Source organism: Podarcis cretensis (assembly GCF_951804945.1).
Source record: "Podarcis cretensis genome assembly, chromosome: 2".
In the NCBI taxonomy this organism is placed as follows: Eukaryota; Metazoa; Chordata; class Lepidosauria; order Squamata; family Lacertidae; genus Podarcis; species Podarcis cretensis.
The window spans coordinates 63335037-63360743 of record NC_137171.1 but is presented as its reverse complement, the minus strand read 5'-3'; the positions used below and the strand labels follow the sequence as shown (position 1 = coordinate 63360743).

Below are 25707 nucleotides of genomic sequence, written 5' to 3'. Positions count from 1 at the left end.
GGAGTTGGCCCTGAAAAGGTAAGCAAATCAAACCCATAACAACATATTATTATCACCAAATATAATCCATTCTGCATCAGTCTGGTGTGGATTCTGGGGCCCAATGTGACAGCCAGATCTATTCTAGGTGGACCACTAAGGCTGCATCTATATCAACTTATGTGGGAATACGCCCCATTGAAAAGGGTGGGACTTACTTTTGTGTATGTGAGGATTGTGCTGAACATTCTGGCCGTCTCCTCCACACTAACTGCTGCTCCTTCTTTTCTCTCATTTCATAGTGACAGATTGCAATAGCACAAACAGAAGGAGAGGTTGCTTTGAGGAAGAAGGAGACATTCATTTAGCATTTCAGTCCATATGACAGGAGATGGGTAAAAGCAAGGGAAAGGTTTATAACTGTCTGGTTCTGGCTCTTTCCAGATCCCTTATATGGGGCTGATGATCTCAAAGTATTCTGCAGACAGTGATGTAGAGACCTCATATACTTCTCTCCCACGTGTAGACATACATGTGGACTGGGGGTGGTATTCAACTAAATAATTGCACTCATGGAAGGACTGCTGCTAGTGCAATGGGACTTTTCCTCCTCTGGTGTGGGTCCATGTTTCTGAGACAGGTTGTCACAAATAATTAGATTTTGCAATAAAAGAAAAAATAAAATAAATTCATATTTGTTAAGCACTGGCTTGTCTCAGATTGTTTCTGATGTTCCCAAGAGACAATGATGTCTACTTAGGACGGTATTGGTGCTTAAGGTTAGAAACAGGAGACATAGTGTTATTTATGTATGCAATTATTTATTACATTTTTAAACCACCCTTCATGCGAAGATCAAAGAGAGGTTTACAGTATAAAAACACAAAAATGCATACCATAATAACCAACAATAACAATACCCCCCAAAAAGTTCATTGTGTTCTGCACGCTCTGCTTCCCCAAACAGTGAGAAGTTCCAGAGGCAGAGTTGGCTTCCTTTGGAGGAGAAAGCTGTGAACACTTACTGTGGTTATGTTACATTTTGTTTATTTCACTACCACACAAGTATAGCAAAAATGCAAGTTAGCAGCATGTGCACTCCCACCAGCAGATCTGTTACCTCACCTCAGGTCTTCAGACAGAGGCATCCATCTCAGCTTTTCAGCTAGACTCATCTTCATCCACTCACGCTTTATCCAGGGAGAGGGTTCACTTCTCAAAGTTCTGATAGCAAACACTCGAGAGAGATAATCCCATTAGTTCCCATTGAGATAAAGCGTGCGCCCCACTTACCAGTGCAAACCCCCTAGTGATAGACCTGTTCACAGGAGCCATAAAGTGAGCCCAGAGAACTCGGAACTTACTCAGTATGTCAGAGAAAAGGTATGTCTGGTTCAGTAGTGGGGGGACTTCTCTTTGCTGAGTGCTACCTTCACTTGGCTGTAATCTGTCAGGGGATGCATGCCAGAACCCAAAGTGTGTGACGTTTATAGGACTGTCGTTTTGCAGAGCCATCTTTCCCTCCATCTATCTGACCGCCTTGGGTACCTTCTCTCCTTCAATTAACTGGTTCCCTGCCAGTGGCTCTAGTCCAACAGAGTATAGACCCCCAACAGCAGGTGCAAAAGGAAGAAACAGAGTTCTTGATTCCTTGACAATCTTTTAGCAGCCTAAGGTTTAAGGGCAGTCTAAGCAGAAGGGTGGACATTCTTCTGCCTTTCATGAATGTCATTGCCCCCTCTTGAGTAATAATAATAAGAATAATAATAACCATTTTATTATTTATACCCCACCCATCTGGCTGGATTGCCCTTCGAGCCAGACATCTGCCACACATGAATCAACTGTTTACAGTTGAAACTAGGCCTGTGTTTCAAGAGATATCCTGTAGAGCCTCCTGGCTATTCCCCCCCCCCCCACTGCCCCACCTTCAAGCTTGTGATTGTATAGGAGGGTTACATTTCTCACATCGCTTTCAGTATTAAGGGAATGAAGGAAATACCTCTGTATAAAAGGGCAGAGTGGGAGGATAAAATTCCCTGCCTCTTTGTTCCCTGGCTGTGAAGGTAAAATGAAATGCTTAGCGATCACTTCTTTGCAAAACAGGAGAGTGAGATCTCACCTGCCAGTCACAGTTAAAAGAACAGGTGCACCCCCCTCCCCCCCCCAGCTATCTACAATGGCAGTAACACCCTGCTGTTTGCAGCTTTTGTACTTAAGGCAGGGAGCTTGCTGTGCTTTGTCCACCAGCAAATTTTATTGGCCTGTGACTGCTTCAGGCAGGATGCTGGGGACCACTGATCCCTGGGGGGATGATTTCCAACTAGGAGAATGACCAGGCTTATTAACTACGAACCCCAACAAACCAGGCTGGAGTGACCCTCTGGAAGCTCTGCAAAATACATAGTTATAGCATCCTCAGTGTGAGGCAGGAGGGTTTGTTCAGGGGGAGAGTCAGGGTCAAAGCGGAGGAGTGAGATGTGGTCTGTGGAATCACTCCTACTTGCATGGGCTCTGGGATTTTATCCCCATCATGCGTAGCATAAACAAAATTCAATTGAAATTTGAGACAAATTAGTTTCCAGACAAGCCAATTTCTAACCATGGATTATTAGGCTGGCTTGTTGAAACTAATCATGGTTTGTATTGAACCATGATGTGTGCTTACACAAAATGGGGTGCTATTGTTAAATAAGACAAAGAGAAAAGGCCTAAAAATCCTCCTCCTCACCATGCTGGAGGAAGGCAAAGGAAGGAGGAGTTCCCAAAAAGCTGTGCTCATTCATATTACACTGAACCATGGTTTGTTTGGTGTGTTATCTAAATGATGCCATTATCTCCCTGTCAACCCAACCAAACACTCTTTGTCCCAAATTCTCAGACATTCTGATACAGAAGATGGATCTACTACTGCTACTACTATTATTATTACTACTACTATTACTATTATTTAAACATAGACAATCTTGCTGATGTTGATAAGTGAGTGACAATTTCCAAACCTTCTGGAAGAACTACAGATTTCACATAACAGTACAGTACTACTACAGGACCCAATGCAAATTCATTGCCATGTCATGTGTTTGATATCATAGCACCTCTTGGCCTTTTTAAAAAGCATGAATAGAAGCAATATTACCATGTACAACCAAACACACACTACGTCCTTTCTGAAAAGGAAAAAGGCTCCTCTTGCTGCTTTGCCCTGCTCCTTGCTATATCTGAGTATCCTCACACATTCTGTTCACACAGTGATCATTATTTCCTGTTGGCTCTCCTCAGAAACTGAAGGAGGATACTTTCTTCTTTCACAATAGAACAAGTGGAGTTTGCAGCAAACCCACACAGGATGGCAACTGGAGTTAAATACTGTACAGCAAACAGCCATCCAACTTGTTGGAAATGACATGGCAACAGCAGAACAAAACAAATTGTTCTGCCTTGCCGCTTGGTCAGGGGGCTCGAAGAAACATCCCTCTCTAGAAATAATAAGCATTTTAAAGGATTCAAAGCAATTCACACAACATTTCACGGAAATGGTTGGCTGCCAACAGTTGCTGAACCACAGGTCCCATCATCCATAGCTATTTGTCATGCCTGCTGGGACTGATGAAGTTATAGTTCAGCCAAAATTGGTGGGCCAAAGGTTTCCCATATCTCCTTTACGACAGCCCTGGGTAGTATCTCACATTGTTATTTGCACATTGTAGGTGGGATAGCTGAGAGAGTTATTAGGTGCCTAAAGCCACCTAACAATTGCATGTAAACCTGAGCCAAGTCCACAATATTGGGTTTACTCCAAGATAAGCCTATTCAGGCATTATATGCCTGAACAGGAAATATAAACACAACCAGTTCCTGGCATTTCCAGGTAGGACCAGCAACTGCCATGCTTTCAGACCAGGCCTTGGGCAGAGTTTAAGCTGAATACAACCACACTAAACATTTAAAGCACTTGACTTCCTCCCAAAAGCACATTTTCAGGCTGTGTGGCGCCCAAAAATGTTCATTTTTGGGCACTGTGTGAGATCTCACGCTGAAAAAAGTGTGGCACATGTCATGTGACTCACCTGAGAGCTCATCCCAGAAGTTGTGTGTCCCAGTTTTGGCTCCAGAAAAGCTGGACGGTATGCAGCTATGGCAGGAGCCTCCTCTATTAGTGTAGACAGTTGTGAGCTGGACCAACCGGGGCTTCCACTCAGTATAAGTCTGCTTCCTATTTTTCCTTCATTTCTTGAGAAGGATATGGTTGATGCACGCCAATAACTCTGACGCAATTGGAAATACATGGACAGACGTCACAGGGAAGAAAGCTTTCTCTCGTGCTGCTCAACCATTCTTTGCGACATTTTGTCAGCCAAAAGAGGAACATTTGTTCCTACGCTAGGTGAGAGGTGTTCTCCTCAGGACAGTGTGAGTGGTATAAGCAAGCTGATTGCCTCCTTGGCAGCTGACAGAACCCACTTGAGAAATTTAGGAACCTACACTTAATTTGTATTTATGTACCACTTAGGGATTATTCATTTCTTTTTTAAAAAAGTACTACAAATGTGCATCAAATGCGACCTTGTATTTAAGCACTCACTGCTGGCAACAAGGAATTGCATGGAGGGTCGGCAGAGGATGAGTGGAGAGCCCAGCCTCCCCTCTGTGCCCTGCATAAAAAACAAGTGGATTGCCCAAGGAGGGGAAAGCCCCTCTTCTCCACACTCAGTGTAGAAATTGCAGTGGGTACAGGAGCCCTTCTGTGTTCCTTTGACAGCACTAAGCAGGCTAGTAGGAATTTCTGCGGGATTGAATGGACTTATTTACAAGGTTGACCTAGTGCTACATGCATGGGTCCTTTCAGTCTCAGGGATGGCATTTCATCACAGGGCAACCTTCCAAGGGCTTCGTGCCCGTGGTGGGCGGGATCAGAGGCAAAAATGGGTGGAGCAAAAGGTGGCACTCTTTTGCCTTGAAACACTAAAAGCCAGATGTTTCTACATACGCTCACCCACTAACCAGCACTCACATCTTTTCTCCTCCATCAAGGCCAACAAGATGAATTATCCCAGTTTAAGATTAGGCATTCCAGCCAGGAAAAAGCATTTGAGGAGAATGCAGAGCAGCGCCCTTGGTAGCCAGGATTGGGGTTTGTGGATTGTGAAGAGTACCGAAGGCCTAGTACAGTAGGGGAGCTGGGTGGGGAGGGCGTGGTGTTCAGTCCTTGGGCTGTTGTACACAGATCAAATAAAATATTGAGCTGTGCATCAGCAAGATCATTAGATGTGTGTGGGAGGAGGGAATCCAAGGTAGATATCATTTGACCTGTCAAATTGGTACGGTTGCATCTTCGGTACAAATTCAGTACTGAATCAGTACCATTAAGTATGCAGAAATAGACACTGCGCCTCCTCAACCAGTTTATCATAGAATTAAAGGTTTATTACCCCTCTAGATTGAGGCTGCAATCCTACGCATACAGCATAGTCATATGCATGTTTACTCAATTCATGGTACCTCCTCTGACAGAAGTATGCAGAGAATGGTGGCGACACCTCAACTGCTTAAATCCCATTGAAGTCAATGAAGTCAAGATTATTTCCCTTTGCAAGGAACAAGGAGCTCTTGCTGGAAATGGGAAGCCTGCGTGAAGCTCCCCACTTCCCACTGCAATGTCTAGTCCAGTTAACCCGACATTCTGACATCATTACGATGTGTGTTTCCTCGCTCTTGTTCCACATAATTGGCTGCCGTTGCTGGAATTGCAGCCAGAACTATAGCACAGAGAACAAGACTGCCTTATAATGGCTTAGACCATTGATGGCTCTGCAGTCTTTGGCAGCTAGTGGCACCAATGGTATGGACATATTGAAAACTTAAGAGCCAGTGTGTTTTTTCCAGAAAGCAGATTAGAAGAAGAGGTGTAGTGTGCCCATGAGAAGAAGAAAACTGTTGTTGTTGGTTCATTTTTGTTGGTTTGCCTCCTTTGTTTCTTGCACACACACACCCGCACTCACTGCACGCATCAGAGACAAAGCAATGGGAGGGAATTGTAAGCAGAGACAACAATGAATTCAATGAGGAGGAGGTGATTTAGGTGGGAAAGATTAAGAGCTGTGTCTATGTCTGCATAGCATAGCATAGCAAGAAAATGCTGCAATGATGAGTCTCTAGATGTAAACGCCAAGGATTGAAAAGGATTATTCAAAGCTTTACATGGCAGGTGCATGAGTAGAAATGCAGTGGAGCCGAATTAGGGAAAATGTTAGCTTTGTATTAGGAAGAGCTGCCTGTCAGACTCAGTGACATTAGCCTGCGGAATCCTTCTTGCATTCAAAGTACTACCAGAAGCTACAGCATCCAGGAATCCCTCTGTGGCCAGGGAGGCTAGTGCAAAAGGTCTGCTCCATTCTCAATAGCCACTAAATGCAATGGCTGAGCTGTGCTGTGTTCCAATAATGATGATGAAACACTTGCTTCAGTTGTTGGTGCCTGGTGCAATAAAACACTTTCATAAATGCTAGCAAGGGGAGCACTCTGCTCCCAGGATATTCATTCTATGTACTAAGAAGCCAATAAAATGTAGAGCGATGGGCACAAAGCACTACACTGTAAAATGGAGAGAAACAAATACAAGATTCTATATTTCAATGTTCTTGAAAACAACCATTGCTAGTTCAGCTAACAAGGCTCAAGAGTGTTGAAGATATCTGAGAATCTGTGCGCAGCTCTTTTAACCCTTTTTTTGTTGAGAATGCAAGGTTCACGCTGGTGCTGAGATCCCATGGCTGATATATAATCTTTAATCAAATTAGGAGTATCATTGCCAGTGCCAGGGAGAGGATCGAAGTCAATTCTGTGTGAAGAACCACATTTTATATCCTGCTGTTTTTCATTTTCACAGCGCCTTCCTACTTACGCAGCTGCAGAGGGTGAGCCTTGTCGCTAAAAGCCACAGCTTTGTGGTAGGGCTTATGATCTGCATCCATAAAAGTTCAAGGTTCAAGCTTCAGCACCTCCAATTAAAGGATGTCTATCATCCAAACTTGTTCAGTTCTGCTCTTTCCCCCTTATGCAGGCAGTGTCCTCCAGAACAACTGTGATACCTTTCTTCTCTCTTGATTTAGAACAAGCCTTTGGCTCAATCCCTTAGACCTCATCCCCTGTTGAAACTTAGGGCCCATCCACACTCCCATTTGCCCCATGATTTCAAGTGATTTCAAGTCATAGGTCCAAGAGGCTGTTGTTGTTGTCCTGCCGCTTTCTCTGGGAAAACCTGCTGTTTGACAACCGTCAATTAGGTTTTCTACAGTATAAAGCAGCTTTGTATAGTCATAAATGGAAACTGTTCCTGAAGAAGGTAGAAGCACAGGTGCCTTGTAGGGAGGGCCCTATGATAGTCAAATCTGGGACTGCCACAAAGCTCAAGGAGCAAATTCTGTGGAACATCAAGTTCCCGCCAGAAAGGTGATTGCTCACAATCCTTTTTACTACTGATGTGAGGCCGATAAATTTTTGCTCCTGAGGTGTATCACGAGGGTGAGCATAGTCAAAACAGTGAAGTTCTACAACTTCATGTTCTTTCAGATGTGTTTGTGCAAGCATAGTGATTCTTGCATAGTGATTCTTGTGGATTTATTTACAGTGGTACCTTGAGTTACAAACGCCTCAGGTTCCAAACGCTTCAGGTTACAAACTCCGCTAACCGGGAAGAGTTACCTTAAGTTGAGAACTTTGCCCCAGGATGAGAATGGAAATTGTGTGCCGGTGGCGCAGTGGCAGCAAGAGGCTCCATTAGCGAAAGCACGCCTCTAGTTAAGAACAGTTTCAGATTAAGAACGGACCTCTGGAATGAATTAAGTTCGTAACTAGAAGTACCACTGTATAAGATTTCTTACCTGCCCTTCACCCATAAGGCCCCAGGGCATGTTCCAACAATACCATATAATTAGACCCTACCAAGTGTCCCTATTTTCCAAGGACAGTCCTGGATTTACAGAAGATGTCCCAGTTTCTGGTTTGATCCCAGAATGTCCTGCTTTTCCTTAGGAATGTCCCTAGTTTCATTGTAGAAATGTTGGGATTTATTGATTTATGTAACCCCCAGGCCAAGGAGATAAGTAACTACACAGCCATTAGAAGCAGCGTTAGAAACTGAGATATGAAAGCTAGGAGCTAAATGGCACCTTAAAATGTAGGATATGGGCGCGACAATGGAATGTCTAAGTGCACTTTTTTTAATAACATGAATACAAAGCTGAAAATGAATGAACTGCAGCTCAAATCTTATGCTCGTTTTTCATGTGGTCTAGTCTTTTCCCTGCCCACCCCTCTAATATTCTTAAGAGGGTCCCTTCTGCAGTCTTCAGAGAGTGGCTGAAAGTGGGAAGGCAGAAAAAGGTCCTCTTTTCCTTCCACTCTGCAGACAAGCCCTGGATTCTCCCTACACCTCCTTACCTTCATATAAATATATCTTTTTGGCACCACAATTAACACATATTAAAGGCCTATACAACTGATGGCAGAGACATCCACCTTGAGTGTCCAGTTTGCAAACCTGAGACTTAAGGGTTGTTCAGTGATCCCACTCCAAAGTTTGTTTTGATTTTAAGCATCACTGTGAGAGTCTGAGGTAGATAACACTTTAACATGTGCTGCTTAAACCATCATAACTAACTGGCTAGTATATTTTGAATTCAAAGCACATCATACATTAAAATAACATTTAATGTTGGGTTGAAAAGAAAAGTTTACAGATCCCCAATCCATGCATGCTTTAGTTGGGAGGAAGCCCCATTGAACTTGGTTGGGATTTACCTCCTAGGAACAGTGGCAATTTTAATCTGAAATCTTATGTGCTGTATTGTGCCCAGAGCTCAGAAACTGCTTGCCTTTATGAAATTCCCTGTAGCAAAATGCGCCTAGAACAATGGGAGTTTCGAATGCTGATTACAAGACATCTGAAGGCAGCCCTGTATAGGGAAGTTTTAAAATGTTTAATTTCTAGTATGTTTTTATATACGTTGAAAGCAGGCCATAGTAGCTGGGGCAACCCAGTCAGATGGGTGGGGTGTAAATAATAAAGTGAGGGTGATGATGGAAAGGGACATCATGTTGGAGGGTATGTATTATTTAAAACAAAGGAAGTAATTCCAAAGAAAAGCAGCACAGTGTAGGTTAAACAAAAACAGAAGAGGTCCAGCCTACAAAAATATATAAATTGTCAGAGGCCAGAGGCCTGTGTGTGTCTTCAGAGTACAGGGGAATGTATACAACAGATACGCTAGATGCCCCTCTGTGGGGAGGGAATCTGACAATTCAGAGGCTGCCACGAGGCAAAAGAACACCAAGGAAGAATTAAGCTTGCTTTTCTTATTGCCATATGCCCTGTTGGGATAGGCAGGCTAAAAGAAAACAGCAGTGAAAGATCAGTGCTGTGCTCGCACATACATAACCATTCATGGTCTGCTGGAGCTTGTTAAGCTTTTGATGTTTGGCACCTCTGGCGGAGTGTGAGACTGTTGTCCCCAAGCTCCGAGGCACATTTGCAACACAATGGGGAACAGGCAGCAGAAAGTTCACACTGCTGGATTCCTCATATCTTACTTCAACACAAACCTAATTGTGTGTGTTTATCTCAAGAAAGAGGCTGAGAGAAAGGGGACAAGTGGCGCTTTGTTACTAGGAAGGTGAGCAAGGAAAATGGGAGGTGGGGACATAAAGAGGCACATGGCTGCTACATCAGAACAAAACCGAGCTAGACATTTAGGCTGTTTGTTTGTAGGACGTTATATTCAACCAGCAGTCAGTGAGCTTGCTAGGGAAGAACTCACATTTGTAAAATCGGTCTTGGCCAAGAGACCCTTGTTTTTAAATTTAAATGCCAAAAGAAAAGGTTTCCCCACTATCTGCAAATGAAGTTGTGCAGTGGGTATTTCCACTCACTCACCCACCTTTGTTAAAAATCTTGTTGCTATTGATGCGAGCCCTGCTTGCTATGATGCAAAATAACTCCAGATTTTTGTGTGGCTTGATCCTGAGTGAGTTGAAAGTAGCCAGTGCTAGGTTGACTTGTGTTTTAAAGACATGCCTTTGAGGTTGTTTACCTTTACCTTTGAGGTTGTGATTTCTGCTTTGTAGGAGGTTGGACTAGGTGACTCTGTGGGTCTCCTTCAGCTCTACAATTCTATGAGGTGCAAGGGGTTATAGCTACCTGCAGAATCAGAGGATAATTTGTTTTTTGATGACTATCAATTCTCATTGTCCTGACTGCTTACTTGCATTTTTTTGTGTGTTGCAGATAAACATATATTACAAAAGGTGTAATCTCATTGAAAGGAAGTAAGCACTATGACACTGTCCCTGGAACTTCTTGTCCCTTGGGGAAGTGGCACAAACAGAAGCGTATTATAAATTAGCATTAATTTTTAAAAGTGGAACATAACACAGGAGATTGTCAGCTCTAGCTTAGTTTCAAGGTACTTGTGGATATTGCCAAGAAATCATTCCTATATCATTTTTTCCTAGAGTTCAAGGAAGTAATTTTATTTTCAGACAGAATAATCATTTCCAGGTTGGTCATAGAAGGGCTTTTGGGTGAATAGCCACTAAGTGGATGGGTGGGTGATTTAGATTTCTTAAGGACGTTAAAGGCTGACAATTCTGACAGCGGCTGGAAAAGTTTGCCTCAGCAATTCTATAGGTACTTGCCCCTTAGCTGAATATTTAGATAACTTTTGTTAAATTATCCCAAGTTCTTATTGCTGCCTGGATTGCATGCTATAAATCCCAGAGGAATAATATGAAGAGCTAATGACTAGCCTACAATCAGCTGAGGATAGCATGCATGCTGCTCTTTCAGACACACTGATTTGTTGCCATCTTTCCCTACAGATCATCAGAAGCTGGAACGAGAGGCTCGGATCTGCCGTCTCCTGAAGCATCCTAATATAGGTAGGGAAGAATTCTCACTTCTCTTTGGGATAATGAGTCCATTCATCTGATGGGAATGTGTCAACTCCAGTGTTTCTCCATGAAAGTTGAGGGTCACCTGTATTTTACTTTTTGGTATGGAACAGCATTCCATCATGTGAACCCCCCTTTTCAATCTGATGTGGTACAGTCCTGAAAGATGATGACTAGGCCTCTCTCTAGGCTTGAGGGGTCCCTGAGCAAAGTGTCATTTGGTGGGCCCTTCCTCTGTAAACAGACATGCCTGTCTCTTATACCAGCTCAGTGCAGCTGGGTCTAGAACCCCTTTTGTTGTCCCACAAAACCCCAGATCAATGACAGGTCAGGGTATTGCAGGAAACTAAAAGAGTGACTAGATCCGGTTTGCAGTGGCCAATATTTTTGGTCTTGGGGATGTGGTAGGCATCAGCAGTGGGCCCTATGAAGGTGCCCAAGGATACCTGCCTGTAGGCCCACGTATGCTAGCCCTGCCTGTATGAACTGTTTTCCTGTTTATGGGACTTTCTTTCAAACATCAGTTCAGAGGGCCGGGGGTGCCAACTTGAATAAAATATTGCAGTGGCCCAGGTATGCCCTGCCCTACATAATCAATCACGTGATGCAGTGCATGCACACCATTTGAATGGCAATGACCATCGCCTTTGGGGGGGCCCAGTCCCCTCAAATATTTTATTGCTGGGCCGAAGCCCCCATGGCCCCTAGGAGTTGGCTCCTATGCAGAGGGGTGTAACCAACTAAGTTCTAATTAGAGTAGACCACTGAAATTAGCAAACCTAAGTTTGTCATTTCTGTTAACTTCAAGGGGTCTGCTCTGAGCAGGATCAGTATTGGATACAATCCAGATTTTCCCACTTAGTGTTATGCTTGTGGTGACCTAAGTATGACGTTGGCAGCAAGTACTTCATGTTATGCCGTGTTCTTTAACCTTGGGTCCCCGTAAATTGTTGGACTACAACTTTCACTATCCTCAGCCAGTTTAGCGGATAGTTGCGGATGATGGGAGTTGCCAAAGGCATCAATGGGGAAAAGAAATCAACAAAACCATTAAAAGAAGAAGAAAAAGAATAATAAGAATACAGATTTTAAACTCTTCTCCCCTTCCCATAACTTGACAATTGCTAAAGCACTGCAGTAGTACACCAAAGAAGTCCACAGACACAGGGGACATAGAAAAAAATGTGTCATATTGAAAATTAGGAGGGGAAAAGAAACAGACATATGTTGGACTTGTGGGATTAATGTTGCTTGTTACGAACAATGCCAAAGATACTGTATTCAATAGCTGCGCATCCCATGTATACAGCCATGTTCTACATAGGAGACCCAATAGTAATAAAGCACTACCTGGAGGTGGGGGGGGGATTGTATTTCTTAATGACAAGATATTCTGGTTTAAGCTCTGAATAAATATAGAATCTCAGAAGGTGTGGGTTGTATTCAGTGTAGCGCTAAGGGGATTGTTCCACCAGTGCAAGGATTCCTGCTTGTGCAACGAAATGTTCTTTCCCTCTGCTTCCCCTAAATATGTTCTAACCCTCTGGAGCAGATCTGGGGAGGCAAATGCATGGGGGGAGGAGAAGGGAAGAAATTCTGTTGTGCAAGCAGAAATCCTTATGCTCATGAAATACTGTAGCTGAATACCTTCCTGTATCTTTAAAAGAATCTGGTTCCTTTGCCATTAATTAATAAAAACTGCATATTTATTAAGCAACCCTATGCCCTCAGAGGGACGCAGGTGGCGCTGTGGGTTAAAGCCTCAGCGCCTAGGGCTTGCCGATCGAAAGGTCGGCGGTTCGAATCCCTGCGGCGGGGTGCGCTCCCGCTGCTCGGTCCCAGCGCCTGCCAACCTAGCAGTTCGAAAGCACCTCCGGGTGCAAGTAGATAAATAGGGACCGCTTACCAGCGGGAAGGTAAACGGCGTTTCCGTGTGCGGCTCTGGCTCTGGCTCTGGCTCTGGCCAGAGCAGCGATGTCACGCTGGCCACGTGACCCGGAAGTGTCTCCGGACAGCGCTGGCCCCTGGCCTCTTAAGTGAGATGGGCGCACAACCCCAGAGTCTGTCAAGACTGGCCCGTACAGGCAGGGGTACCTTTACCTTTACCTTATGCCCTCAGAAAACCTCAAAGAGCTGAATTATAATGCTGCTAAAAGCAAGAAAAACCAACCAATGACTTTAATTAGCATTGGATCAAATCAAATAGCTGGGCAAAAAAAGAGGGTAAAAAGGTACAAAGTAATAAGAATCTGCACAGGTAGGTAGCCGTGTTGGTCTGCCATAGTCGAAACAAACAAACAAACTAAATCCTTCCAGTAGCACCTTAGAGACCAACTAAGTTTGTTATTGGTATGAGCTTTCGTGTGTACGCACACTTCTTCAGATACACACACACATGCACACGGAAGCTCATACCGATAACAAACTTAGTTGGTCTCTATGGTGCTACTGAAAGGAATTTTTTTTTAAATAATCTGTACAGTTTGGAATAGTACCTAAATGGGGCTAATATTGATTTCAGTTTTGTTTTCTATGACTATTTCTGTGTTGGTTGAGTTTTATTTTCTTCTATGCATGATTTTTTTAAAAGTTGTGTTTTTATAATAAATTTCATATATGTTAATAAATAAACAGACAATTCTCAGAAGCATTAAGTTCAGATTCCTAACATGTAGGGGCTAGCTTCTCCTTTAACCAACCAATCTCACTCACAGAACAGAATAGTGATGAAGGTGGGTAGTAGTAGTTATTCTCGACGCATTGATCCATAGCACTGAGAAGTAATTGGATGAATATGTGTCATATGAAAGAAGCAGGCTAGAAGAGAGGGTGGGAGAATTAGCCTCAAAAGCCAAAGCCATGATGCTGATTTGCTCTGTCATGTTCCTGTGCTCCTAGAGCTGGAGTTGTTCATGACTTGACATTAGCTACCTACCTAATGGGAGCATTCGGGCCTGGCTAACAGACCTTTCCATTATATGATGGCTATTAGTCAAAGCAGCGGTATCAGCTGCAGAGAACCTGCCGGGCTTTTGTACGCTGCATAAAAGCTAAACACACCTAGCATAAAGCTTTGGTGCTTTAGGATGATATTGCACACATAGACCAGAATTAACTTATAAGATGGATGTTAGCACAATGAAGATTTGGGGTGAAGGAATGGGACCTCTTTATCATGCTGATTTACCTGGCTCTTTCACCTAATGATGAGGATGATGATGTTGATCTGCCCTTGAAAGCATGGCTTGCTCGGAGCTGGGGATGAAAGCAAGTGGGGCACAAGCTGTAAGTCTCACCTTTAAATATTTTTCAATGGCTGCTGAATTTGAGAAGCAAAGCTGCAGTTTATTCTATGTGCAACTGCTTGTGAATAATTCCCAGTGAGACTGTCTCCCGAGACATACTGCTTAGACTGCATAGTAGTCTGATTCTTCAACCCTGGACTACCTCCTAACATCCAATGAGAACAAAAAAGATTGTTGGTTGTAGTCCACAAATGGAGGCGTGCATATTCACTTCCAGTTGCTACTAAAATCACCTGCTTTTAAAAATGCTTTCTCCTCCAGGTGCTTGACATAATAGGGGAAGCTTTTTGGGTTACTTACTTTTTTTATAGTAGGAAATGCTTCAGGTTCACCTCCCACCGTGTTTCAGTAATACTGTCCTTTATTAGGAGCTCAAATTCTCCTTGCTTGTTTCCCATAATCTGTGCATTAGTATGTATAACTAAAATGAGCCATTCCCTCCAGTTTATTTTCAGGATCACCTTGCCCCGTATTTCCCACTCTATCATTTTGATTTGTGCGAGTGGCTCCTCTTGTGCCTTTAACAGTTGCTTGATAAGCAACAAGCTTTTGAATTTTTCATGGCAAGGAAGCACTTGCTAATGTCTACAGATCAAGGGCATAGAACTAGGGCTAGTTTTAAAAAGTTGGCAACCCCATGTGCTGTGTGCATCAAGGCTTTCCATCTTTACTTTTCAGATCACTTTTATTCACTGACAAACTGACTTCTTACAACTTCAGGCCACCCAAGAACAAAAAAGTCCTCTGGGTTGCTTACAGATCTACATATAAGCTGATAAAAACCACAGAATCTTAACACAGCCTCAAAGCACAATACTTGGTTTATGCACCACAGTTGTTTGCAGGATCCATCCTTTATCCAGAAGCTTGAGTGCAGAATATGTTTTGGTGGAATGTGCTGAACATCCTTGGCTGGTCCTCTTGCCCTCTTTCTGTCTGTAACAGTAGTCTGTTGCCACTGCTCTGATTTCCATCTCACCCTTCCTTCTCTCTCTCTCTACACACACACACATGCTCACACACATGGCCCCTGCTTTATAAATGTTTCAGATCATAAAGAGCCTGTCAGGTTCAATCTGTCTTGGGCAAATGCCTGCACAGCAGCGTCAGGTCTCTTTTACATCAGGCAGAACCACAGACTGAGCTGGACCAAGCTGTTACTATGACAACAGAGGCCTTTCCTCTTTCCCCCTCCTTTTCTTTTCCTTGCCCCAACTGAAGGGTTGCTTCTCTAGAGCTAAAAAATAAAAATCCACATAAGAAGAAGACAATGGAGTTTGGGATGCATGTGGGGTAAGAATCAGGTGCTGGGACGACAAAGGAAATGATTCTTTTCTCTTTTACTCCCAATGTTCTTTTCTTTTTGAAGATATTATTATTATTATTATTATTATTATTATTATTATTAGCATAATGTTACCCACTAACAAGACCAATGCTGTTTAAATTGAATGTAGACACCAGTGTGGAAAAACTCATTCTAATGGAAAAGAAATGTAATTTGTCTATTTCTTCAGTGCATATGTCACCACATGCTTATAAAAAGCCTCAGGCTAGCTAGCAGCAATTAAAAACAACCATTAAAAAATCTCAGCAATACAATAAAATTAGTTAAAAATAAACAGCATTGACAATAATGCCGTGGCTCCATCTGGCACCAAGTTCAGATCTCTGCCAGGCTATTTTGGTTTGTTCAATACACATTGTGCTACCAGGTGGTTTGTTTTTTAAGGTCATCTCCTATTTTACCAGCAATACTGCTGTTCATTTGCCCAGCAACTCAGTATACAGAAATGTATACATTTCTGAGTGGAAGGCTGTTAAAACAGAGATGTAGACATAGGAAGAAAAACAGAAACCCTATTCACGAAATAGATTTTATCACACAATTAAAATGCAAACTTCTAAAAGAACAACAAATCAATATCTGATCTTTTATTCTGTGGTCAGGTGGTCATCATTTTTGCCAAAAGTTTCAGAACTCAAACCATTAGATACAAAGTACAATATATTTGTGTGTGTGTGTGTGTGTGTGTGTGTGTGTGTGTAAATCACAAGCAATCCTAAGGTGTTCCACAAACATTGGTGGAATGGGTCACCCTAATGCAAGGGTAGGGGATTTGTAGCCCTTTACATGTTGCTGGACTACAACTCCCATCATCCCTGCCTGTTGGCCATGGTGGCTGGAGCTATTGTAAGATCAACAATATCTAAAGGGCCATAGGTTCCCCCACCCACCCGAATGCATTGGTTTCAGCATCTGATGCTGTTTGTCTTTGATCACCTTGGCTCTGTCTCCCAAACTACCCAGTGTCTTTGTGTGTGATTTACATGGGTGTCATGAAGCAATACACACAGAAGAATCATATCCATACATCCAGGATATGATGCCAGTTGCACTCCAATGTGCTGTATACACCATCAGCTGCAACATCTGTGATATAGGAACCAAGGATAGACCAAGATCTGTCAATTTCAGTTCTCCCAGATTTTAATTTTTCTAATCTCACATTCAGTTCTCTACATTTCTGCAATTTGTGATTTTTATAATAAAAAATCCCCATTAGAATAATTTCTCTTAACAAAAAACATTTTTGTGCAAGTGTTTTCCCCTAATACGAGGCATTTTATTAATTTTTTTTTTAATAAATATTTATTGAAATTTTTTAAATACAAAATGCAAAAATAATAAACAATATAACATGGATCATAAGACATTTTTCAGAACTTCTTTGGACTCCCTCGCGTCTCCCACTCCCACTTACATCATTATAAATTTTTTCCAGCAATTTATCATCTTATTTATGTTCTTAAATCTTGTTCAGTTAATTTAATCTAATCTCCAAAAATTTTATGTTTCCCTCAATCTCACTTATCGTCAAATTCAAATCTAATTCAATGGTAGGCAATTATTTATGATCTAGCATCCTTCTTAGCATTCAACCAAATTACAATACTTTTGTAGATAAATCTTGAATTTCTTCCAGTCTTCTTCAACCCTCTCTTCTCCCAGGTCTCGAATTCTGCCAGTCATCTCGGCCAGTTGCATATAGTCCATCAGCTGCATCTGCCACTCTTCCAGTGTGGGTAGATCTTGAGTTTTCCAGCTCTTAGCGATGAGTATCCTTGCTGCCGTTGTTGCATACATAAAAAATGTTCGGTCCTTCTTTAACACCTTCTGGCCGACAATGCCCAGAAGGAAGGCCTCTGGTTTCTTAGTGAAGGTATACTTAAATACCTTTTTCAACTCATTATATATCATTTCCCAGAAGGCCTTCACTCTAGGGCAAGTCCACCAGAGGTGAAAGAATGTTCCTTCGTGTTCTTTACATTTCCAACATTTATTATCAGACAAATGGTATATTTTGGCAAGTTTAACTGGGGTCATGTACCATCCATTTTATTAATTTTAATGCATGTTTCCCCTCCTCAATAGTATGCATATTGTTGGGTAAACATTGATTGGAGAACTACACTGCAACATTTGGAGAAGTGCAAATTTCAGAGAATGACTGTGTTTCAGCTCTCGCATTGTTTTAGAAGGTGTGAATTAAGTAGCTTTCCCTTTAAATGCAAACTGAATCAAAACTCCTCCCAGCCCTACAGAACTACCCTAAGGTAGGAGATGACTGGGCTGGAGAAAAATTGTTGGTACTGTCCCTTCTTTTCTTCAACTCCAAAATGTACTCCCTCTGTGAGAATCGCTGCACACAGCTTGCAATCGAGCTTGCAATAAATTGTGGAGTGCTGCAGCCATGGCTTTCCTATTTTCTCAAAGGGATGGAATAGTTAACATTGCTGACATCTGAATTCACATCTCTGGCATTTGAGTTAATCCCACACTGAAGAGGAACAGGCAGTTTATGCCTCTGAAGACAATTGAGAGTGACACTCTGCAGACTCATTCAGTTGCTTTACATAGCTCTTATTGTGTGCATTTTCTCTGCAGCCATAAAACCTTCACACGCACCTGCACACCCTTTTACAAATGAAAACCAAGATTAATTGGAGTGAGTGTTCAATATCATTAGATACCAAATTGCTCTTTTGTAGGTCATTCTTCATTTTTACTCAGAGTAGACCCATAGAAGTTAATGGACGTGGCAAAGATGGACCCATTAATTTCAGTGGGCCTGCTTTGAAAACCACAGTTTTTCATTTTTGTGTCTGTTTTGTTGCACGCAGCATTAGCTTTCCCTTTTGTTAGGGTGCTCAGATGCAAAGGAGAGTGACAGGACTCCTGTGTCGTCCCCTACACCTTTAATATTTTATGTTAGAAGAGGGATGCTGCTTGTTCTGCAGGGCTGGAAGAAAGCTATTTCTTCTGCATTTCCTGTTTTTATGCAAATGTCACAGGCTGCATATACATTTAGAACACTATTAAAGCACACCCACCCACACACCTGGGAATTATAGTTGTTAAGGGTGCTGGGAACTGTAGCTCTGTAATGGGTAAACTACAGTTCTTAGGATTCTTGGTGTGTGTGTGTGTGTGTGTGTGTGTGTGTGCTTCAAATGTATGGTATATATCATTAACTCTAATCTTTTCGCTGAGCCATCTGATACCCTATTAGGGTTGCCAGCTTTTCAACGAGCTGAGCCGCTGTAACACTGCTTTTGAACAGCAGCTTGATTTTCAGAAATTAACAGATACACACACACACACACACACACACACACACACACCTTGGAAATAAGGGCTGCAACCTACATTTCATCTCCATATTGAAAAAGCTTCACTTGCTGATTTTCAAAGCTGCTGTTAAAGGCACAAGAACAGGCCGTGCCACGGTTCCCTCTGGTCATCTGGCAACTCTGCCCCCTGCTCCTTTTTTGCCCTTCTCCCTGGAGACACAGATGTGAGCTGCATAGAGTGGCAGTGCTACTCTGTGGGAACAGACAGGATTGTGTTAACAGAGCAAGATAACTGAACAAGACCAATCTGGTAGCTATTTATACCCAGAAAGCCATTCTCTCCTCTCCTCCCTTCACACCCCCACTGTTCGCTGCTGCCTGGAAACTCAGGAGTACAGTTCCCAATGAAAGCAGCACAAACAGGGTAATTATCTACTGATGATCTAAAATGAACCAAAATGCTGCAGGCTGAAATTAAAGAGGAGAATTGATGCTGCCAGGAGGAACAGAGTGATATCTGTGGTGGCACAGAGCCATGTGCAAAGGGCTGAACCCCTGGCTTCTGGGGCTGGGTTGACCCTAGTTTACGAGACACGTCCTCTGTGTTGAATCTTCACTTTATTTAAAATTGTGAGGAAGGCAATCACTTTGACTCCACCCTGTCTGAAACATAATAAAAAGAGGGGTACTCTATGAAGTGATTTGTCCCTCTCAAACTACATAAATAAGTAAACGTAAAATGATAATAGCAAAATAGATTAATGTTATCAATCAGTTTGCTGTCTTATGCTTGTGTAATGTTCATGCATCCTGGTCAGTGCAGTAGGGGGTCAAAATAGGCTCCTAACTGTGGCCCAACATCCCTTGCGTCCTGCAAAGCTTACCCCAGTAGCCTATGTGTTTTCACAATTCCCTGCTACAGGAATGCTGGAGAGCTTCCTTGCCCAAGGCTGTAAGTTGGTAAGCAGCAGTCTTGAGTGGAAGGGAGGACTAGGTCCTAGCCCAGGCTTCCTCAACCTCGGCCCTCCAGATGTTTTGAGACTACAATTCCCATCACCCCTGACCACTGGTCTTGCTAGCTAGGGATCATGGGAGTTGTAGGCCAAAAAACATCTGGAGGGCCAAGGTGGAGGAAGCCTGTCCTAGCCTGTTGCATCCAGCTCTGTAACTAGCTTTACTGTGGTGGCTTATTCCCTCCCTGCAGCTGAATTCCTTCACTCAACACATAATTAGCTAATCTTCCTTACAGTGTTGCTGAGGGGAGAGAGAGAATAATGTAGTCTTGGTTCAGATGCTGGATTCTGAATGCTCAGAGAGGCATTTTGTATAGCATCACCTGCACCCATAGTTAAGCTTAGTTTTGGATTTATGGTTGAATATCGACTGTAGTCATTGATGAATGGGTCCCCTAGCATCCCCCCCCCCACTTTAAAGCAGCTCTGCTTTAATCCAAGTGGTCAGTTCTAGAGTCAAAAGGCATCGCTCTAAAGTGGTCTCCTTTATGCTTCGGTGGTGTTGCGTGTTAAGGAGTCATTCTATTCTGCTCTGCCTCTAATTACAACAGTGAAGGTCTGGTGTGCCTTTTCCAATCCATCTATTCAAACCTTTTCATGCTCATTGAATAATTCAGTTGCTCGCTATTCATAAAAGAGGCATGCCTTTTATGCAACTGCATTTATGTTGTGACTTCTAGAAAGATGGAGAGCTGAAAGCAGGCGAAGCAATTTGGACCCTTCCTGATGGAATGAGTGGGAGGTTCTGGCTGAGCAGAGCAAGAAGCAGAGAGTCCTTGTTTTTCTTCCCCAGAACGACTCTTTATTGACTGGAACAGCTCTTCAAGGAGTCTCATGATCCCAGGGCCTGTTGGTGGACGAGTCTGAATAATCTCTTAACAGAGGCTATGCAGTATTAAATCCCCATAAGTCTGCCTTTTCTGAAACAAAGCCTCTATGGCCCATGCAATCATTCAGCTGCCTGTTCTGGACTACAGCATTTCCAGGGAGGGCTGGGAAGGTCTCCTGCCTGAAACACAGGAAAGCCACTGCCTGTGTGATAGCTAGGTAGACCAATTGTCTGACTCCGTACAAGGCAGCTTCCTATGCATACAGTCCAACCTGGAGATCTCAGGGATCAAACATGGAACCTTCTGCATGTGAATGTTCTGCCAAGAGCAGAGGTTCTTTTAGGGTTCAGACAAGGCAAAGAATACAAAGGTTGTTCCTTGAGAAACATTTTATTTACAGGCAGGATGAGAAAACAAAACAAGGAGCAAAGAGCAAAGCAAAAGGCAGGCAGGTCCATTCTGTTGCTGGGAACCCCCTCAGAACAACCATGGTTGGACTCAGTGGCATGCAATCAGTGGACTGGGGGACTAGGCTAGTGCCCCAAATGTTCCCCTCCCTCCCAAAGCCTGGGAAGCTTCTGTCCAGCTCAGGGAAGGAGGTGTGATGCTCTGATGGGTCCAAGAGCCCTCCCAACACCTTCCCAAAACCCACCTGGCTTTGGGAAGGAAGCAGGAGGGCCCCAGTATCATGTCAGAGACCTGGCTTCTCCTTCCCAAAGCCTAGGAACCTTTTGCCTGGCTTAGGGAGGGAGGCACAATGCTCATGCTTGCAACACTGCCCCCCATTGTTCTCACAAGCTGGTACCTCTATGAAAAATTTCACCACAAGCCACTGGTACCTTGTAAGCTGGCCTTTGGCTTGGCCTTCTAAGATCTATTGGAGGACACTGTGCCATTGCCTGATGTTTTATGGTGCTCAACTGGTTCATTGTTTTTGTAAGCTGCCTTAGGAGACATTTTAATTAAACGATCCAACCCTCCCTCACTTTATCCCAGCTGTGCTCTATCCCAGCTATCACTTTTCTCCTAGCCCAGATCAAATACTGGGGAGAGAAATCAGACAAAGAGATTAGGGAAGATACAATTAAGAGAAAGACTAAGATGGTAGACTTGGCCAGGTGAACCAAAGGAGATCTTAGGTGGCGATTACGGTAAGTAACAGTGTGAGAGTTGCTTGCTCCTTTTCCATGGACACATATATAGGAACATTCATGTCTTTGGATGGAGGGCTGAATTTTACTAAGTGCAATCAGGAGAGAGATTATCATCAGAGTGAGCAGGTAAGGCATTATCAAGAGACAGAGAAATTTAGGGGAAGTAGTTCTGCAGGGCTGAATGGGTGGAATAGATAGCCTAGAATTAGAGAGAGAGGTCAGGAGTCAAAGTCACCTGGTGGAACAAAGTCTGGTTTCTACAAAGGATGCCACTTAAGGTTGTAAAGTGGGTGGGGATAGCACCTCTGTGTCACGAGGTGAGCTCCTGTTTTTCGGTCCCAGCTCCTGCCCACCTAGCAGTTCAAAGTGCAAGTAGATAAATAGGTACTGATCTGGTGGGAAGGTAAATGGCGTTTCTGTGCGCTGCTCTGGTTCGCCAGAAGCGGCTTAGTCATGCTGGCCACATGACCCGGAAGCTGTCTGAGGACAAACGCTGGCTCCCTCGGCCTATAGAGCAAGATGAGTGTGCAACCCCAGAGTTGTCTGCGACTGGACCCAATGGTCAGGTGTACCTTTACCTTTACTGTGTCTTGTGTACAGATATGTGTATGCTGTCTCAGCTCACCCTGATGTGCTTAGAACACCCAACTTGGTCATTTTTAGGGGCGGGATCCTTCTCTTCCTTTAGTGTTCAATTAACCAATCTGATTTAACCAACATCACTTGAATGGAATAGCTGGCATTAATTTATTGAGGTGTGAAATCCAATTATGGAACCATTTGGTCCTTCAAGAGAGCATAACAAACCGAATCTATGTAGAGACAGCTTCTGGTGCCCTTCTCTCTCACTGTCAGCCCCCCCCCCCCACTGTTTCCTTTCTAATTCTTGTGGCAAATTGGGATGGAGGAGGAGGAAGGACTTTGACATTGCCTGGTGAGTAAGCAGCTGCTTGTAGGGTACATTGCTGTTAGCATGAAGGAACAGCTCAGCCTCTTTGCTGGGGACCCGAAAGGAGCCTTATCCCAGGCCAAGCACTCACAGAGCATACTTCATTTCACGGATATAATTCCACAGCCCTTGAGCCAAAAGTAAGGAAGTAACTAGAGTCAGTTCAATACATTTTGCCGTGTGAGGCACAGCACAGATGATGCCACTCCCTTTCACACACACTCCCTTCCACATACAGAAGTCAGCTGGACTGGCACAGCATGGTCCACCGCAACTGAAAGCAGCAGGCCACTTAAGGGGGCACCTGACATGCACAGAGCATAAACTATGGAACTTGCTCCCACAAGAGGTAGTGATGACCACCAACTTGGGAGGCTTTAAAAAGGGGATTAGACAAATACATGGTGGGTAAAGCTACCAATAGCCACTAGTCAACAATGCCTATGTTCTATGACCACTGCTAGAGGCAGTATGCCTCTAAATACTGTTTGGGGAGTGTTGTTCTGCTTTCAGTGGTTTACCACAGCGTGAGAACAGAATTTTGGACTGGGTAGGCCTTTAGGCAGGTCCAACAGGGCCCTTCTTCTTATCTAGAAGGTAGCCGTTTTGGTCTGCCGTAGTAAAAAAAAAAAAAAAAAAAAAATCCTTCCAGTAGCACTTTAGAGACCAACTAAGTTTGTTATTGGTATGAGCTTTGGTGTGTATGCACAGTTCTTCAGATACACTGAAACAGAAGTCACCAGACCCTTATATATAGTGGGGAGGGGTATTACTCAGAAGGGTGGTGGGAATGGGTGATTGGCTGATAGGTGTGGTTAACCTGTTGACGACTGTTAACAACTGCAATTGGTCTTACAGGAAAAAGCAAGGGGTGAGATGGCTAAAAATAGCTTTATCATGTATAATGAGATAAGAATCCGACTTCCGGAGGCGGCGCGAAACGGCAATGGCGGTCCTCTTCGCGCTGTGAAGAGGGGCCCAGCAGAAAAGGGTCGTCCGCTACGGCAAAGCGGAGACCCACTAAGAAAAACCACAGGCAGAGTGAGCCTGTGGCCGTGGGACTCGGCGGGCACCAGAAGCCCCCCCAGAAACGAGGAAGGAACCCCGTAAGGGGCTCCGGAGCGTGGAAGGGGGAGCGGTGCTGTGAGTTCATCGCTCTTTCTGCGGGAGTGAAGCCGTGCGGCTGCTGCCGATGAGCGCCGACCTTTTTTCCTGGAACATCAGACTTCAAACTACAAACCCGTGAGTAGGGGATCCTAAAAATTTGGGACTAAAGTGATTGAAATTCGGCTAAAAGCGGGAGACGTAACCAGGAAGTCCGTCTCCTAACTGTGCTTAAAGGATCAAAGCAAAGACTTTGACAAGCTGGAAGCATTCAAAAAGGGCTGTAAAAAGCGTGGATTTTCGCGCAATAATTGAACTTTGTTTTTAATAATAATTGAAAAGAGACAATTTTGCTTTAATTTTGCTGGCTTTTGATTGGACCTTTCCTCTCCTTTGTGGATTCATAAACTGAGAAGCCCAAAGTCACGGACTGCCGGGGCAACAAAGAGCTGTCAAATTGCTGAAATGTTTTTAATTCTGAAAGTGCTACATTTGAGCGCTACAGTTTAGTTACAAACTGGGGAACTGTATCTTGCACATCTTCAAAGACTTTGTTTTAACATTGAGGAAGCTCTGCAAACCAAAAGGAATTTGAAGGCTCTCTTTAAATCTGTTTTTAACTGCTGGGATTTTAATGGCGGAACAGTCCTTTCTTTCTGCTGAAGTAGAAATGTACTCCCCCTAGAGGACTTTGGATTTATAATTTTCTGGGAACTGTATTTTGTTTTGACTCTTTGCTGCCTTGTTGTTTACTCTTTGGAACTGTCTTTCCCACGGGACTGTATACAATTTAACCTTGGCACGTAGTCAGGATTGGAATGAGTGGCACAGGGAAAGCAAGATTGGCTAAAACGAAAGCTAAACAACTAGTACAAACAACTTTGACTTCTCAGCCACGCAGATCTTCTGTCCCAGCTGTTCTAGTACAAGAAGAGGTAGTTGCGCAAACTGCACCAAAGGATATGGCATCTGGAGAATCTGAAACAGTTTTAAATCAAATTTTGGAACAACTGACAATTTTAAATAAAAAGGCGGATGAGCATTCGTCCAAAATTGACCAAGCAACAGCCACTATTAGCAAACTGACTGATCAAGTTGCTCAACACACACAAGCAATTGGGAATATTCAGGAAGCAACTGTGGAAAACCGTAAATTGGCTGAGGAAGCCAATCAGAAAGCAGAGGCAGCCAATCAGAAAGTTGACGCATTAAAAGTGGAGGTAAAGCCCTTGCACAAACAGATCAAGGAACAGCAGGCCTACCTGGCTATGACGGAACTGAAGAATAGGGAAAATAATCTTAGGTTGAGAGCTATCCCAGAACTTGAACAGGAAGATCTGATTGGTTATTTGACATCAGAAATTACAAAGTTCTGGGGTATAGAAGAAGATAAGGACTTTAAAATTGTAACTGCTTTTAGATTGGGAAGAGTGGTGAGGAAGGACAGATCCAGAGACTGTCTGATCATCTTGAGATCTAAGCAAGAGAGAGATAAAATACTAGGCCTTCATTTTGGAAAATCACTTGTTATTCAAGGCATCAAGGCAGAAATCTACAAAGACATCCCGAAACAACTTTTGGACCTTAGAGATACTTATATAGAATTAACAAGACTACTGAGAAGCAACTCAATTCCCTTTAGGTGGGAGTTCCCTCAAGGACTATCCTTCAACTTCAAAGGAAAGAAAGTTAAAATCAAAACAGCAGAGGATCAACAAAAGTTTTTGAACGACCACGAAGAGGACCTACAGAAAGGAACAACAGGATCTTGGCCACCACCTCCACCTA

At 43.4% G+C, this 25707-nt stretch overlaps 1 protein-coding gene across 4 annotated transcripts in view; it reads left to right on the top strand.

The window, feature by feature from the left end:
* CAMK2A (calcium/calmodulin dependent protein kinase II alpha) overlaps positions 1-25707 on the top strand; it is a gene marked incomplete at its 3' end in the record, with an annotated part of 118756 nt that overhangs the window by 38202 nt on the left and 54847 nt on the right. For all 4 annotated transcript variants that reach the window (XR_013836517.1, XR_013836518.1, XM_079968259.1 and 1 more), the window contains exon 3: positions 10858-10917. Coding sequence is in view for 2 of the 4 variants with exons in the window: in XM_079968259.1 (XP_079824385.1) it covers positions 10858-10917 (60 nt within the window). The remainder of the gene's footprint in view (positions 1-10857; positions 10918-25707) is intronic.